The sequence below is a fragment of the Onychomys torridus genome, chromosome 3 (assembly GCF_903995425.1).
Source record: "Onychomys torridus chromosome 3, mOncTor1.1, whole genome shotgun sequence".
Lineage (NCBI taxonomy): Eukaryota > Metazoa > Chordata > Mammalia > Rodentia > Cricetidae > Onychomys > Onychomys torridus.
The window spans coordinates 133,378,648-133,393,894 of NC_050445.1; the positions used below are offsets into that span (position 1 = coordinate 133,378,648).

Genomic DNA, 15,247 nt, shown 5'->3' on the forward strand with positions numbered 1-15,247 from the left:
ATAGGAAACAGCAATAGCTCTGCACAGTCAGGCACTCTGACCCCAGGTCTTCTCAATAGCCAGAAAGCAGGAGTGGAGCCGACTCTGCTCCTCCCGCACTTGGGAATGAAGCTTCCTTCACATCTCCCACATCTCTAACTTCCTGACCCATCACAATATGCACCCACTTCTTGCCATCACCTGTCCCCTGCGCTCCCTGCTGTCTTTATCTTTAATGCCCTTCCCTCAAGCTTCTGAACAGCTTCCCATGAACAAGCAGTGCAGTGCAGCTGCTAATAACGCTTCATTCACTCTGCTGCTGAACCTTGGGAATTCATACACAACTTACCACTGCTTACTCCTACAAACTCAGCTGACAATACATTTTATTCTAAATAGATATCTGTCAAGTGACTTTTTAAACATAAAACCGTTCTTACCTTCTATGTGTCTATGCACCCTAGTCTCTCCTGTCTGATCCACAGTCCCAGATAAAACACCTACACCCTTCAGTGAAACACTGGCAGAGATACTCTGTTGAAACAGACATCAAAATGAGTTACATACGGATTTCTTAATCGTCTTCTAAGATATTTCGATTTCCTGTTTAAACACTGTTAGAAAAATAGGACAAGCATGCACTGAAAAGAAACACATCAATAAAGGAAGCTATATGGGCTCTCCATCAAACCTATCTCAGCTCTGCATCTGGTTACCAACTATGACAGCGAGCAGGGAAGATCAGAAGAACACATTCCTTAAAAGATGAACTTATTCTCATGTTTCAGCAAGCTGCTAAGCTAGGAACATGTAACATTATTTCTCCATGCAATGTAAGAGGACAATTAAGAAAACAGACATCTTAAGAAATTCTTGTAAGTTCACCTACTTAAATACAGCATGAAACATTTAAAATATGTCCAATGACAGAAATTTAAAGTCAAAGTAAGAAACCTGGTAAATATAGTAAGAAACCTTTTCTGTTTTTATATTTAAACACACACACACACACACACACACACACACACACACAAATCAAATGTAGAATGTGACCCCTTCCCAACCAAAAAAGAAATCCTAAAATATGCAGTAAGCTTTGATAAGAAAGGACGTAAATGTACTTCAGTGTTTAAAATGTGCTAGGGAATTATGTTGTATATAGTATATTTTATACATATATGGATGAATATTCAACTTCGTGCTTCTCAATCATCTCTGGATATCTAGATCAAAATGAACAAATGGAATTCACTGGAACGTTCTTGACTCTCATGGGGCTGTCCGCTGCTTTCACCCTCTAGGTGGGAGTGAGTTGACATGGGGTCATTCTCAGAAAGCACGCTAACACCACCTCCACTTCATCCGAAACCCCAACTCCCTCCTGTTTTCTTTGGATACAGCAGTTAGACCGACTCACAACACGCTGTTTGGTCTTCTGTTCTCTGACCACTCTAACCTTCAACCCTCATTTGTAATATTCAGCATCTCACTGCCTCAGACGTAATGGTAAATCCGTCAAGAAATTTACTCAGGGGCAAAGCATTTAAGATCTCATGAGAAAGACCTTATATACTGAATCACTACACTCTTCTAGGATTTTTTCAATCAATGGTTTCTTGAGACTTACCATTTCCAAACGGAAATGTGTTCGCCACGTCTACCTTCCCCTTCTTTTCTTGACACTGCTTCTCTACTGCCCCCAAGTGGGAAACTGGTCCCCAATGCTCACTTCATTCGGAAGAGCATCCTGCCGCCACATATCTGTAGTCATGTTATACCTACAGAATGTTTTTATCTCCTCACCACACTTGTGCATCTCTTATGGCATACCCAAGTCACTGATGTTCAGATAGGCTATTCAAATTCTATGAATATTAAATGCCAGAACTAAGTATGAACATGGCTTCTGGCTGTGGTGGGTCCAGTATGCACAGTCACTACACTTCTAAGCTGTCCCCAACTCTTTCTATGGTGGTGTCATTAAAACTGGTCATCATTACTGATATTTATGTTACTTCAAACATGGATCCTACACAGGTAGTCAATGTACTTCACTTCTGAAAATCATTTAAATCTATTCAGGAAGAAATTAAATGAAGACAAATTTCAACAAGATTGCTGTAACCCCATGAAGTTACATTCACTCTTCTTTCTCTTGACGTTCCCTCACAGATTTATACTTTACAATCCAGACAGAACAACACTCAAGTCTCACTTGTTATCTTCTCAGGTTTCCGAGGGAAAAACTATAGATCCCGTTTCAGGACCTGCACATACCCATATCTATCACAGAATCTTCCAGGTCACAGGTTGAAATGATTTTTTACCTTTTGCTTAATCCAAAGTGGTTCCTTCTGATTTCTACCTCATTAAATGAATCACACAACTTAGCAGCACTTGGTAGAGAACTTTTATCTACAGGCTGAAAATGTGAGGAAACAGTCCCTCACAGGCCTATGTAAGTAGAAAATAAAAAGTAAGCACCTCCATTTATGGTATTTGTCAGTACCTCAGAATCCCAAGGAGATTCTTCATCTTCGTCTTCTCCTAATCCTAAGGCAGACATCATTTCTGTAAAATGTGGTTACACATGCATTAATGAGAAAGTTTATCACTGAATTTTAAACACATGCTGTTTATCTACATTCACAAAATTACAGTAAAGATAATATAACAAAAAGGAATTTCACTAGTTATCAGGAAAAACTAGTACCAGAAAAAAAGGGCAAGAGAAAAATAAGAAACAGATAGTATTTCTGGATCTAGAATTCAGCTTTTTATAACAGTATCAAAGCATGGAAATTATTTCAAGTATTCACTAACTCACCACTTTTATTACTTTTGTGCCAACCGTCGCCACAGGTTAAATTGTCACGGTTTGCTTGCTCTTGTGAAGCCCTTTCAACATCATCAGCACCGTTTTCTTGTGAAGCCCTTTCAACATCATCAGCACCGTTTTCTTGTGAAATCCGTTCAACAACATCAGCACCGTTTTCTTCTCTTCCAATTGGGGGCTTAGTTGGTCCTTCCTATGGGGAAAACATCCAACTTCAGCATTTCAGTGCAATTTACGTCTGCGACGTACCAAACGGAGTACAGAGGACCTAGAAGGCAGACCTGAGGAATGCTTTAAGATCAGTGTATGGGGCTGGAAAGATGGCTCAGCAGTTAAGAGTACCTGCTGTGTTTCAGAGGACACAACTGTAATTTTCAGCACCCACATGGGAGCTCAGAACCATATGTAAGCCCAGTTCCCGGGCATCAGATGCTTCCGGGCTACAAGTATACATACATGCAGCAAAATACTCATATAAATAAATCTTTAAAAAAAAAAAAAGAACATGATTCAATATTTACATGATAAGAGAAAGGACCCCTCTCTCCCAAAACCCCATCTAATCAAAAGCGATTCCTGAGCTTTAAAGATAAAAGAATTTACAAACCATTGGGTCAGGTGACTGGCAGGATGGAAAAAAGGTCTGGACTCTGGCTGATGGTCCAGGACCGATTTCAGCTCCATCTTCATCTTCACTATTGGAATGACTACTGTCAGACAGGATTCTACTTCCTAGGTTCTCAAAGCCACATTCTGTTTCTATTACAGAACAAAACAAAACAAAAAGACCACATGAGAACATCTGCTTTGAGATCAATGGACAGCAGAAGAACAGGCCTACAAATGACTTACGGTTTTTCCTGGACTGCTGAGCAGCTGTCCACAGCTCTGTTAAATTAATTTTGGGGACATTCTAGAAAAACAAAAATAATTTCAAAAATAATATATAATAAAAATAAAACAATCATAATATTCACTCTTATCTGATCTAACACAAAGAATGTTTCTGAATTCTTCAGATAGATTCAAATATTAATCCTGCTATTTACTAACCACAAATCTCTACTACATAAAGATCATGGGATACAAATATCAAAATTTTACTTTCCTTCTACCTAATTATTACACAATTTTGTGATATCCTTTAGTGTATTACTTAAATGAAAATAACCTACAACAAAAATTTATTCACAATTTAGAGTACTTCTGATAACATTAACATTTAAGAAATTTAAAATAATGAGCCAGGCAGTGGTGGTGCATGCCTTTAATCCCAGCACTAGGAAGGCATAGCCAGGTGGATCGCTGTGAGTTCAAGGCCAGCCTGGGTTACAAAGTGAGTTCCAGAAAAGGAACCAAAGCTACACAGATACTGTGTCTTGAAAAACCAAAAAAAAAAAAAGAAAAAAAAAAGAAAAGAAAAAAGAAAGAAAGAAAAGAAAAGAAAAAAGGAGAAAAAGAAATTTAAAATACTTTGAATGCACCACCTGTCTTACATTTGCATGAATTACTTTTAGAGGAGAAACTGTGAGAGCTTATTTTTCTGCAGCTGTGGGAAAACAGTGTCAGTTATTCTACCTTGTGTGCCAAAAAGCAAAAAGGCAATTATTATATATATATGTATCTTTCTAGAAGAGAAGGGAAAAAAGAATAATTTTTTTTTTTTTACTGTATGGCAAAGACTGGCAAAGCCACACAGCAACTCAAGAGAAGGATGTGACTCGATATGCCAACAATAAAGAGATAAACACCGGCACAAGGCTCTGAAGACGTGGGACATGTACCCTGGGGAGAAGTGTGGACATTCAAGAGGCAAGGGGGGCAGAAAGAGTGAAGGAGGGAGGAGAACACTGAATGAGTTTAAGTGAAGAAGAAGAAAGGAGAAAACCTGTCCTGGTCAGGGTTACTACTGCTGTGACGAAACACCAGGACCAAAGCAAGTCAGGGAGGAGTTAGTTCATTTGTCTCACACTTCCACTGCGCTGTTCATCATCAGAGGAGTCAGGAAAGGAACTCAGACAGGACAGGAACCTGGAGGCAGGAGCTGATGCAGAGGCCATGGAGGGGTGCTGCTTACTGGCTTGCTCCCCATGACTTGCTCAGCCTGCTTTCTTATAGAACCCAGGACCAACAGCCCAGGGACGGCACCACCTACAATGGCCTGGGCCATCCTCCATCAATCACTAATTGAGAGAATGCCTTAGACCCCAATCTTATAGAGGCATTTTTCTCAATTGAGGTTTTCTCCTTTCAGATAATTCTGGTTTGTATCAAGTTGACATGAAACTATCCAGCACAACATTGAAGCCTCAGATTTGTCCAAAAGTATGAGAGCTTGATTCACAATACATCCATAGTAATGATTTGTTTTTATAATTTGTAGGTATTACTATAATGACAAGTTTAATTCTGTACTATAAAATAATGCTTTATTAGTTAATCATGGTTCTCTACCATCACCTGAGAGATGAAACATCATTACTAGACGAAGGAAACATTGTAAAACTAATGTTCCATTAATGTCTTTCTTAGAGAAAGATTTGTTAATCAAAATTCTATAGGTAAAATATAGCTTCAAAAATATATTACTTAATCCAATATGGGAGGGCTCAAAATAAGCTTAAGATATTTTAAGCATCTCACTGATAACTGAAAATCCAGTTTCAGGACAGTAGACATATACTGGTACCTTCTTCCTTTTCATGATACTCTTCTAATCTGCTTTTGGTGTTTTTGTTTTGTTTTGCTTTTTTACATGACATTTTCTCAATGTAGCTCACATGAGTTTACATCTAAATCTCAAAAAGAAATAAAAAGGTAAGCATGCTTTTAGAAATTCAATAGACTTCATGTTTTTATATGTGACATTTCCTCAACACAATGCACCTGAGTTTACAGTAAAAGGGAATAGAAAGGTAAGCCACAGTTCTAGAAATTCAAAAGACTTCCTTTAGGGCAGAACACCTACTCTTCAAATATATAGTTAAAACTGGAGGAAATGATGTGGGAAAACCCTCTTAATATAGACTTAATAAACAGACTTAAGTTGGAGCATTTTTACAATTTCTGGTACTATGATAATTTATATGCAGACTGAATAGAAATAACAGAAAAAGCTCACCTAAAAACTATATCATACAGCTAGGCAGTGTTGGTGCCTGCCTTTAATCCTAGCACTTGGGAGGCAGAGGAAGGTAGATCTCTGTAAGTTCCAGGCCAGCCTGGTCTACAGAGTGAGTTCCAGGACAGCTAGGGTTATACAGAGAAATCCTGTCCTGAAAAACAAACAAACAAAAAACAAAACAAAAACTATATCATACTAAGAAAAAAAGAGAGACAGAAACTGTATGCTGTGCGCTTACAACTTTGAACATAAAGGCACCATGAAGAGTCTATGATTTACTATACTTACTGGGCCCATCAGATATTAATTTGGGTATATTATAAAAGTCATATCCATATAATTTACAAGTGTTAATAAGGTATATTTATTGAAGTAATTTTTGATTCAATCTCATATTTTCTGTATCGTAAGAAGTTTTTCTTGATGGAATTTTCCTGTCACTGTGGATTTTCTGGTTCATTTATTTTTCTAGCCTCTACCTCCCCAAGGAACAATCAGTCTTTGATAATCAGCAAAATAAACACATTTGATTAGTCACTGTTCTACAAAGTAGTTTTCTCTAATTAATACTCCACATAAAACAGTGATAGACCACCACTAAATCTAAGAGCAAACACCAACAAAACAAAACCATTATTTTCATGAAACTACATTTTACCTTGCTATCAAAATTGTAGTCATCTTCATCTGATGTAGGCCAGGAATCAGCAGGATCAGGTGTATGAGAAGACCTTAGAACAATAGCCAACAAACACCCTAAGCCGAGTTCTTAAAAGACATCTAGGAACAACTAGTTACCTTGTGGATATCTGACTATCACTTTGGTCTGCAAAACTGAAGAGAATCTGACGACCCTGTCCAAGATGGCAGCCTTGTACTCAGTCTGGAAAGACTTAATTAAGACCCTTCAAGCCAGGACTGATGGCACATGCCTACAATCACAAAGTGGGTCAGACTGCCACAAGTTGAAGGCCAGTCTGTTTACACGAAGTGCTGAAGGCTGGGGAGGGTTATGTAGCAAGACCTAGGACCCTATAACTCCCAGGTACCATAAAGCAGTATAGGGAATCCTATGAAATATTTAAAGGGCTTGAAAATTATTTTAAGTATACTTAAGTACAAGCTAATGTTGTTGGAAATACATTTTCTAGATATTAAAATGTTAAAAACTATAAAAATCTAATTATTTTCTAAATACGTCATGTCTTACTTAAGTTCACATAAACTACCAATCACTTGAAAGCCATCATAGGTACTCGGACCCTGTACCTTTTACTTCCTTATGAACAGCTCCACACCTTCATTCCTGGGTTTCCACTCCCAGGTCCCTCTTCTGCAGGGCTCAATGGCAATTTTCAGCCTTTAAACCCTCACCTCGTGAAGGCACAAATCCTGAGATAAGGGTGGGCTCAAATGATGATAGGAAGCAACTGTATCTTCCTGTGAGTGATGTCTCCATCCCCTGCCACCCACCTGGAAGCTTGTGACTGACCAGGCTGTGGCCTACCCTAAGGACATGAGCTGGGAAGAGGCGCAGATAGGGGACACCTGACACGGGACAGACACGCGCACCTCCAGTCTGCTGGTACGCGAGGGGCTCTATACTTCCTCCTGTGAAGTGGGGTGACTTCAGATGTGGAACCACATTCCTGTCTGCCAAAGGACTGCCCAGGAGCTCAAACTATGTTTAACAATTTTCAGCAGAAACTTTCTAAGTTTCCTTAAAATTCTGAAATTCTAGTGGTTTTTACTTTGTCTAAAGAGTGTCAGGAATACTTACCTGACAAAAAGAAAATAGGAAAGAAAAATTTATTTTAGTTGAGAAAAATCAGTTATGAAAATTAAAAACAAGTTAAAAACCGGTTAGAGAAACGAGAAGTGAACTGGGAGATGATGCAGCAGTTAAAAACACTCACTATGCAGAGCAGGGCAAACTCTAGAAGTATAACTACTTCTAAGGAAGACTTCGATCAAAGTTAGCATAACTGCGTTTGACTTCCTAAATTGTCCTGTCCTAAACCTTATCTAGTGATGCACAGACCCTCATCAATCTAGGCAGGGGGTGGCAGACTGGGTTTGGGGGCTGAAGAGACGGCTCAGCAATTAAGAGCACTGGATGCTCCTCCAAAGGACCCAAGTTCGGTTCCCAGCACCCACACGGGCAGCTCACAGGCACCTGTAACTCCAGTTCCAGGGAATCTGACCGCCTCCTCTGGTCTCCATGGTACCAGGAACACACATGGGCACAGACTTACATGCAGGCAAAACACTCATAAACATAAAATAATAATTCAAAAAAACTTAGCATGAATAAATAAACCTTTGTTAAAATAGAAAGTCAAATCAGAGATAAGGTGCCAATTAACCATGGGCTAATTAATCTTTCTGAGTGACTGCAGCTTAGTAAGTTGTAAGGAGAGCAGAGGGGGAGATGGGTTAACAAGAGCAGATGCTTTGCAAAGCCCCGTGGCCACCACGAGAAATAAACGTTAATCATACCACACAATATCCAGCTCACAGTGGAACACTTAAATCTCGGTTTCTATCCCCTGCACTCTCTAATCAGTTAACATTTAATTTTAACAATGTTATATATTCTTACCCACCTGGTTAAAGATTCATCTTCAGAACCGTTATCCACTGTTAAACAAAAATATGAAGTACATTTAAAATTAACACTAGAACAATGTGTTATTATTATTTATGCTTCTCTTTGGTACTACACCTAGAGGCTATCCTAGAATGAATGCTAATAATACTACTGATAGGTAATTAATCCATTAAGGATGCTTGTCCCACCTTCTTTGTGTTTATCAACTCCAAGAAAGGACAGAATGTATGAAAATCTGACCCTAAAGGCAAACAGACAGTACTGTGACCACAGTCCTAACTGAACAGTATCACAGTGACAGGAGATGGCACAGTTGGCAGGATCCAGATCATAGGCAGGATTTTTCTGGACCAATAGCACTGGGAACAATTACGGAAGTACAATTATTTTGTTATGATACAACATGGCTTTCCCAGGTTTTCAGTCAATGCTGCAGTTGAGGATAAAAACCCTGCCACAAATAAGCACAATCTCGGAATACTGTGCAATTTCCAGGACGTAGCTGATTTTTTTTTTTTTTTTTAATGTATAAAAATAAGACTATTAACTCAAGTTTTCAGAATGTGACAACTGTTGGCTTTCCCTGGTAAAAGAAAAAAAAAAATCTTTCTACTTTCATGCAAAATATGAATTAAACAAACTACTCGGTGTCTTGGCATTTCCCATGATGCTACTTATGCCAAGTCTGGGGCTTTGTTCAGCAGTAGAGAACATGCTCTACAAAACAGAACAAAACAAACCGGGCCTGGCAGTGTGGTAGAAGCAAGGATACTTTAAATGACTACATTCAGTTACCTTGGTAGTGAACTTAATGTTTCAAACACTGGGAAATGCACTCACTGTATTACTCCAACTACAGGACTATGCAGGAAAAGGTAAAATTCTGAAGACAGTAAAAAGAGCAGTGGCTGCCAGGGGGTGGGGGTCCAGGAGAAAGAAATAGGTGGAGTCCAGGGAATATTTAGGACAATGGAATTATTCTGATTTGGAAACCAGAGTGGGAATGACAAGTCATATGCTGGCCTAAAGCCGTGGGCTGTACAGGACTGCAAGTGAAGCACATGCAAGCTAGACACGCTGGAGTAACAACGCTGTGTCAGTGCAGTGAACGGTCTCAGACACGCTGGAGTAACAACGCTGTGTCAGTGCAGTGAACGGTCTCAGACACGCTGGAGTAACAACGCTGTGTCAGTACAGTGAACGGTCTCAGACACGCTGGAGTAACAACACTGTGTCAATGCAGTGAACGGTCTTAGCACGTGCACTTGCTACACATGTAAGAGGATGGACGTTTGGGAGTCACAGGGTATATGGGAGATTCTGTTCCCTCCTGTGAATTTTGCTGTGAACCTAAAACTTCCCCCAACACTAAAGTTACTAGCATGCAACAAGCATGTAAGGTCCCAGGTTCCATTCTCAGTACGTGCACATACACATACACACACAGTAACAAAAGGGAAAAAAAGAAGATATTTATTGTTGGGGACAATATTTAGTAAGCCTACTATGAAAAGATCAAAGGGCAATACTGGTATTCTCTCCTAAACTGAAGTCTCTGAAAACACAGAGAACAATTTTAATTCTATACATAGGGAAGAAATAGATAAAGATTGTACCTACTTTTAGTTGCAAGACTTTATTAGTGACTCCAACAACCAAAATGACATTCTCTTAATAAGTGTAATCCGTTCTTATGCTAAGTGCAACTTGCTGTAGTGTGGATGGACGAAACAGCCACGTTAAAATAACTGAAAATCACTTTCCTAATGGAATTCAGGGGCTTAAATTAAATTATTATGTTTTATGGAATACTGTTTTAGTCTGTAAATTTCCTTTAACTAATTTCTTTTTTTTAAGACTTATTTATTTATTATGTATACAGAAGAGGGTGCCAGATCTCATTACAGATGGTTGTGAGCCACCATGTGGATGCTGGGAATTGAACTCAGGACCTCTGGAAGAGCAGTCAGTACTCTTAACCTCTGAGCCATCTCTCCAGCCCAACTAATTTCTTAAATAATCCTCAATTCTAGACTGAGAATAAAGAAAAAGGTACAAATGCCACTTATACAGTGAATTTTGTTTTATATTGCTCTTCTGTGATCAAAACTTTCTTAACTTTCCATGTTTATTCAGGGAAGTCCCACAAAGAGTGATTCTTCAGGAGGAAACTTACCTGGATTGCTATTTTCAGAATATTTTAGTCTCTTTCCATCATATTCAAGTAACTGTCTGTTGCTATATTACAAAAAAAAAAAAAATGACAAAAATTACCATTTTAATCCTGATAAGCAAAACAATTACTAAATATATTAATTAAATTCATAACAGTATTACAAACAAAACCAGAGCTAATATCAGAATCATATTCCACATCATTCAAATGTAGAAGCTCTCCAAGCTTTTGAGTGTGCTTCTGAGGAGAGGAAAACACTGAAAAGATAAGGCAGGTCCGGGAGCTTGCTGGCCAGCCTGCCTGGCCCCAAAGGTGAGCTTCTGGTTTACCACCCTCCACCCTACTCCTTTAAAACAGGCTCTTTCACCAAACCAGAAGTGCTTCTGGCTGCTTAGCCAAAACCTTTCAGGCGAGGCAGGCTGGCCAGGAAGCCCCTGGACCTGCCTATCTCTGCCCCCTCGATGTTAGGATTTCAGACACCCACAGCCTCGCCTGGCTATTTACCCAGGGCTGGAGGTTCTAACTACGGTCTGCGTGTGCGGCAAGCACTCTTCCCCACCGAGCCATCTCCTCAGCCCTGGTACAACCCAAGGGACAGATCAACCCCCTTTTCATACAAGGAAGCCGGAAGTTAAGCTTAGTACTATGTGAATCTAAAACTCCCTTTTCTCATTATTTCTACCAATGACTTCACTTTCATTAAAGGAAACGATTGGTCATTTCTGAAATTCCCCAGTCCACCTTGGTTGGTAAGTTTCTCTCCACTCCCCATCATTTGGGGTATAAGCGCGCACAGCCACGCGTGGTTTATATGAGCGTCCATCATTTGGGTTATAAGCATGCACGGCCATGCCTGGTTTACATGAGTGTTACGGAGTCACACACACAGCAAGCACTCTCACCCACAGTCATTTCCCAGACCCAACTGTTTCTTTTTGTTTGTTTGTTTGTTTTGGTTTTGGTTTTTCGAGACAGGGTTTCTCTGTGTAGCGCCTTTCCTGGAACTCACTTGGTAGCCCAGGCTGGCCTCGAACTCACAGAGATCCACCTGCCTCTGCCTCCCGAGTGCTGGGATTACAGGCGTGTGCCACCACCACCCGTCCCAACTGTTTCTTGAAAGAACAAATTACTATACCTTCCAAGCTGATCAACTGCATGAATACTTGCTTTCTTCTTTACTAAAAATTCCACAATATGTTGTTTATTTTCCTTTACAGCAAGTAACAGAGGTGTGAGGTCATCCTATAAGACATTAAAAGCAATCTATAATTCACAACTTGCTGACTTCTCAACTGAACTGTACTTAGGAATTACATGAGTGCAATCCAGCCAATCGCGCATCTCTGGAAGACAAGTCATTCCATCTTCTGTTTCAGTAATTCCAAAATAACTACAAAATTTAAGCACCACATTGAATTAATGAGCAAAAGTACCATTTAATAAACTGTACAACAGTGTGGGACATATCTATTAGTAGTAAAGGAAATCTCCAACTTTATCCAATCTTTATTATGTGGAAGTTCCTGTCAGGCCAGTGGTTCTCAACCTGTGGGCTGTAACTCTTTGGAGCTGCAAATCAGATATTTACATAATAATTTGCAACAGGATCAAAATTACAGTGATGAAGTAGCAATGAAAATGATTTTATGTTGGGAGTCACCACAACGTGAGGAACTGTATTAAGGGTCGCAGCATTAGGAAGGCTGAGAACCACTGCTCTGGACTGTAAACTTGTTGCTTCTCAGCTATGTATTATGCCAGGATCCCAGAATCCACTGTCAGACATGCCTGCTCCACGTGAGTCACTAAGGAAATGGCACTGAATGAAAGCCATAGACACAGATGGACATTCATTGCTTATTAATACACAGGCGGTGGTGGCACACGCCTGTAATCCCAGCACTCGGGAGGCAGAGGCAGGTGGATTTCTGTGAGTTTGAGGCCAGCCTGGTCTACCAAGCGAGTTCCAGGAAAGGCGCTACACAGAGAAACCCTGTCTCAAAAAAACAAAAACAAAACAAACAAACAAAAAGAAACAGTTGGGTCTGGGAAATGACTGTGGGTGAGAGTGGGTCTGTGGGTTTTCTCTTATAAAATGAAGGAATGCTGTTTCTGTTGGGAAGCACAGGAGGGAGAGTTCTTGCTTTTGAAGATCCTGGATACCTGTTCACATCTATTGTTTTTCATTTGTTTTCACTCTAGTATATTTTAACTGAAACCCAGGTTTTTGGTTTTTGCTTTTACTCTTAGACAAAATATAAATCACCAATACAAACGTAATGCTTACAAACTAGTGGGGTAGACAAAGGTCCTGAGACAACCTAACGGCAAGGGAAACCTGTCCAATGAAATTATAATAGCAACAAAAAGCATAAGTGTAAAAAAAGAAGGCTCCCCAACCAAGAGGCACCAATGACATGACAGAGAAGACCCGCCCCATGGCAGAGAACAGTGAAGACGTCAAAACACAAAGAGCACAAACAATAGGAAAAGTGGTGTGGGAAAAACACCAATGGACTCAAAAGGCAAACACGTCAGATGGTCATCGGTAATCTTAAGCCAGGAGAGCTGTGTGCACACAGGGAACAGTTATTTCAAGCCCTGACAGTAAGGCATTGCTAACTAGACTGCTCTACCCAGCAGGGCTATCATTTATAACTGACTGAGAAATAAGAACACCTCACGACAAGCACACACTGAGGCAATTCTCAACAGTCAGGCCACCACTACAAAAGATCCTTACAGGAGGCCGGCAAGATGGCTCAGTGGGTAAAGCACTTGCCGTACACGCCTCTCGACCTGATCCCACAGTGGGAAAAGAAAATGGGCTCCCGAGTTCCACCAGAGGAACAGATGAGCAGGAGAGCTGTGGTGTCCAAAGCGGCAGAGCAGCAGACCCACCGTAAGGTTAAGAGATGACAAATGAGAGGACAGACAGCGTCTGAAAACAGAAAAACTAACAAATTACAATGATCATGAAAGGTCAGCTCTTAATACAGTAACAGTGGGTGACTTCAGCACCCTGCTCTAATCTTCAGATAGTTCACTCAAACCAAAGGTCAAGAAGGAAACTCCCGAGTTCAAGTACACCACAGCTCAAATGCACTTAACTATTCTACAGAGTATGTCCCTCAACAGATATGGAATCCACATTCTTCGAAGAAGCCTACGCAAATTTCTCTAAAACATGCCACAGTCTAGACCACAAATCAAGTCTAACAGTAAAAAAGAACCAAAACAATTCCTTGTATGATCATAGGGAAGTAGAAGTAGCAATCAAAGGCAAGGAAACTACACAAATATCTGGTGATTGGAGAAATTGGGGCAGGGGGATTTTAAGTTCCGAGAATCAGATGAAAAAGGACAGACACCTCACCAGAACCTCTGGGACACACTGAAGGAGGCCCCAAGAGGAGCGTTACAGCTTTGAGTGAGTGCTCTCAAACAAACAACCTAATGATGCACTGCACAGTCTCAGGAGAAGAAGAATAACCTAGATGCAAGAGCAGTTAAACACAAGGAGTAAGAGGTGTTGGGTCCCTGGAATAGGAGTTACAGATGATTGTGAGCCACTGTGTGGGTGCTGGGAACAGAACTCGGGTCCTAGGTAAGGCAACGAGTGCACTTAACCACTGCGCCATCTCTAGAGCCCCTAACACATCTAATTTTTCTAAAAGGGTAAAAAGGAATCCTTTTAAAAATGCAATTGGGTGAATGGGTGCAGGGGGGTGGGTGAGGGAGATGGGTCAGCAGGTAATGGTTCTCACTGCCAAGCCTGTCAACCCAAGTTCAACCCAGAGACCCATTCGGCGGAAGGAGAGAAGCAATTCCCTAAAGTTGTCCTCTGATCTCCACATGTCTGCTGTGACACACACACACACACACACACACACACACACACACACACGCATCCTACAGCCACAAATAAATAAATGTAATAAAAAGAAAATAAGGCAATGGTTTAACCCATGAGTTTCTGATACTGACGTACGGATTCTTTTTATCACAATGAACGTACCTTTAAGGGGCAATTACATTCAACCTTAGATTCCACCAATGGGTTAAAACACTGATTAGATCCAGAGTCCTCATGATCTAATCATTTCTGAAAATACCCTCACAAAAATACACACAAGTGTGTTCTCTCAATCCGATCATGGTGACAAGAACAACCATTGCAATATGTCACTGGTGAATGTACTGTGGTTGTTAGGAAATAAAGTCGGTATTATACCTTGTTTTTGGCTTCTATGTTTGCACTGTGGGCCAGCAGCTTGGCTGTTAGGGAGGTGTTCTCACTGTGGACAGCATAGTGCAAGGCAGTGTTACCACTGCTGTCCGCCACGTTTGGATCAGCACCATGCTCCAGCAGTATAGCCGCACATTCTTCTTCCTGGCACTGCACGGCCTGTCGTTAGTGCATCAAGAAACAGATAATCAGTTTAGGAGTTCAAAGGAAGCACAGTTTAGAATTCATTATTACTACATTTCAATGAAAGAGATTTCTTTTCGCCTAAGCAG

General features: G+C 40.4%; 1 protein-coding gene across 1 annotated transcript in view; it reads right to left on the reverse strand.

Moving 5' to 3' along the window:
* LOC118579785 (ankyrin repeat domain-containing protein 26-like) overlaps positions 1 to 15,247 on the reverse strand; it is a 65,043-nt gene that overhangs the window by 43,793 nt on the left and 6,003 nt on the right. The window contains exons 3-12 of the mRNA XM_036181463.1: positions 14,961 to 15,134; positions 11,862 to 11,968; positions 10,727 to 10,788; positions 8,546 to 8,579; positions 6,598 to 6,670; positions 3,668 to 3,728; positions 3,423 to 3,574; positions 2,807 to 3,008; positions 2,489 to 2,550; positions 420 to 513 (exon numbers count right to left, since the gene is read on the reverse strand). Of these exons, the coding sequence (XP_036037356.1) occupies positions 420 to 513; positions 2,489 to 2,550; positions 2,807 to 3,008; positions 3,423 to 3,574; positions 3,668 to 3,728; positions 6,598 to 6,670; positions 8,546 to 8,579; positions 10,727 to 10,788; positions 11,862 to 11,968; positions 14,961 to 15,134 (1,021 nt within the window). The remainder of the gene's footprint in view (positions 1 to 419; positions 514 to 2,488; positions 2,551 to 2,806; positions 3,009 to 3,422; positions 3,575 to 3,667; positions 3,729 to 6,597; positions 6,671 to 8,545; positions 8,580 to 10,726; positions 10,789 to 11,861; positions 11,969 to 14,960; positions 15,135 to 15,247) is intronic.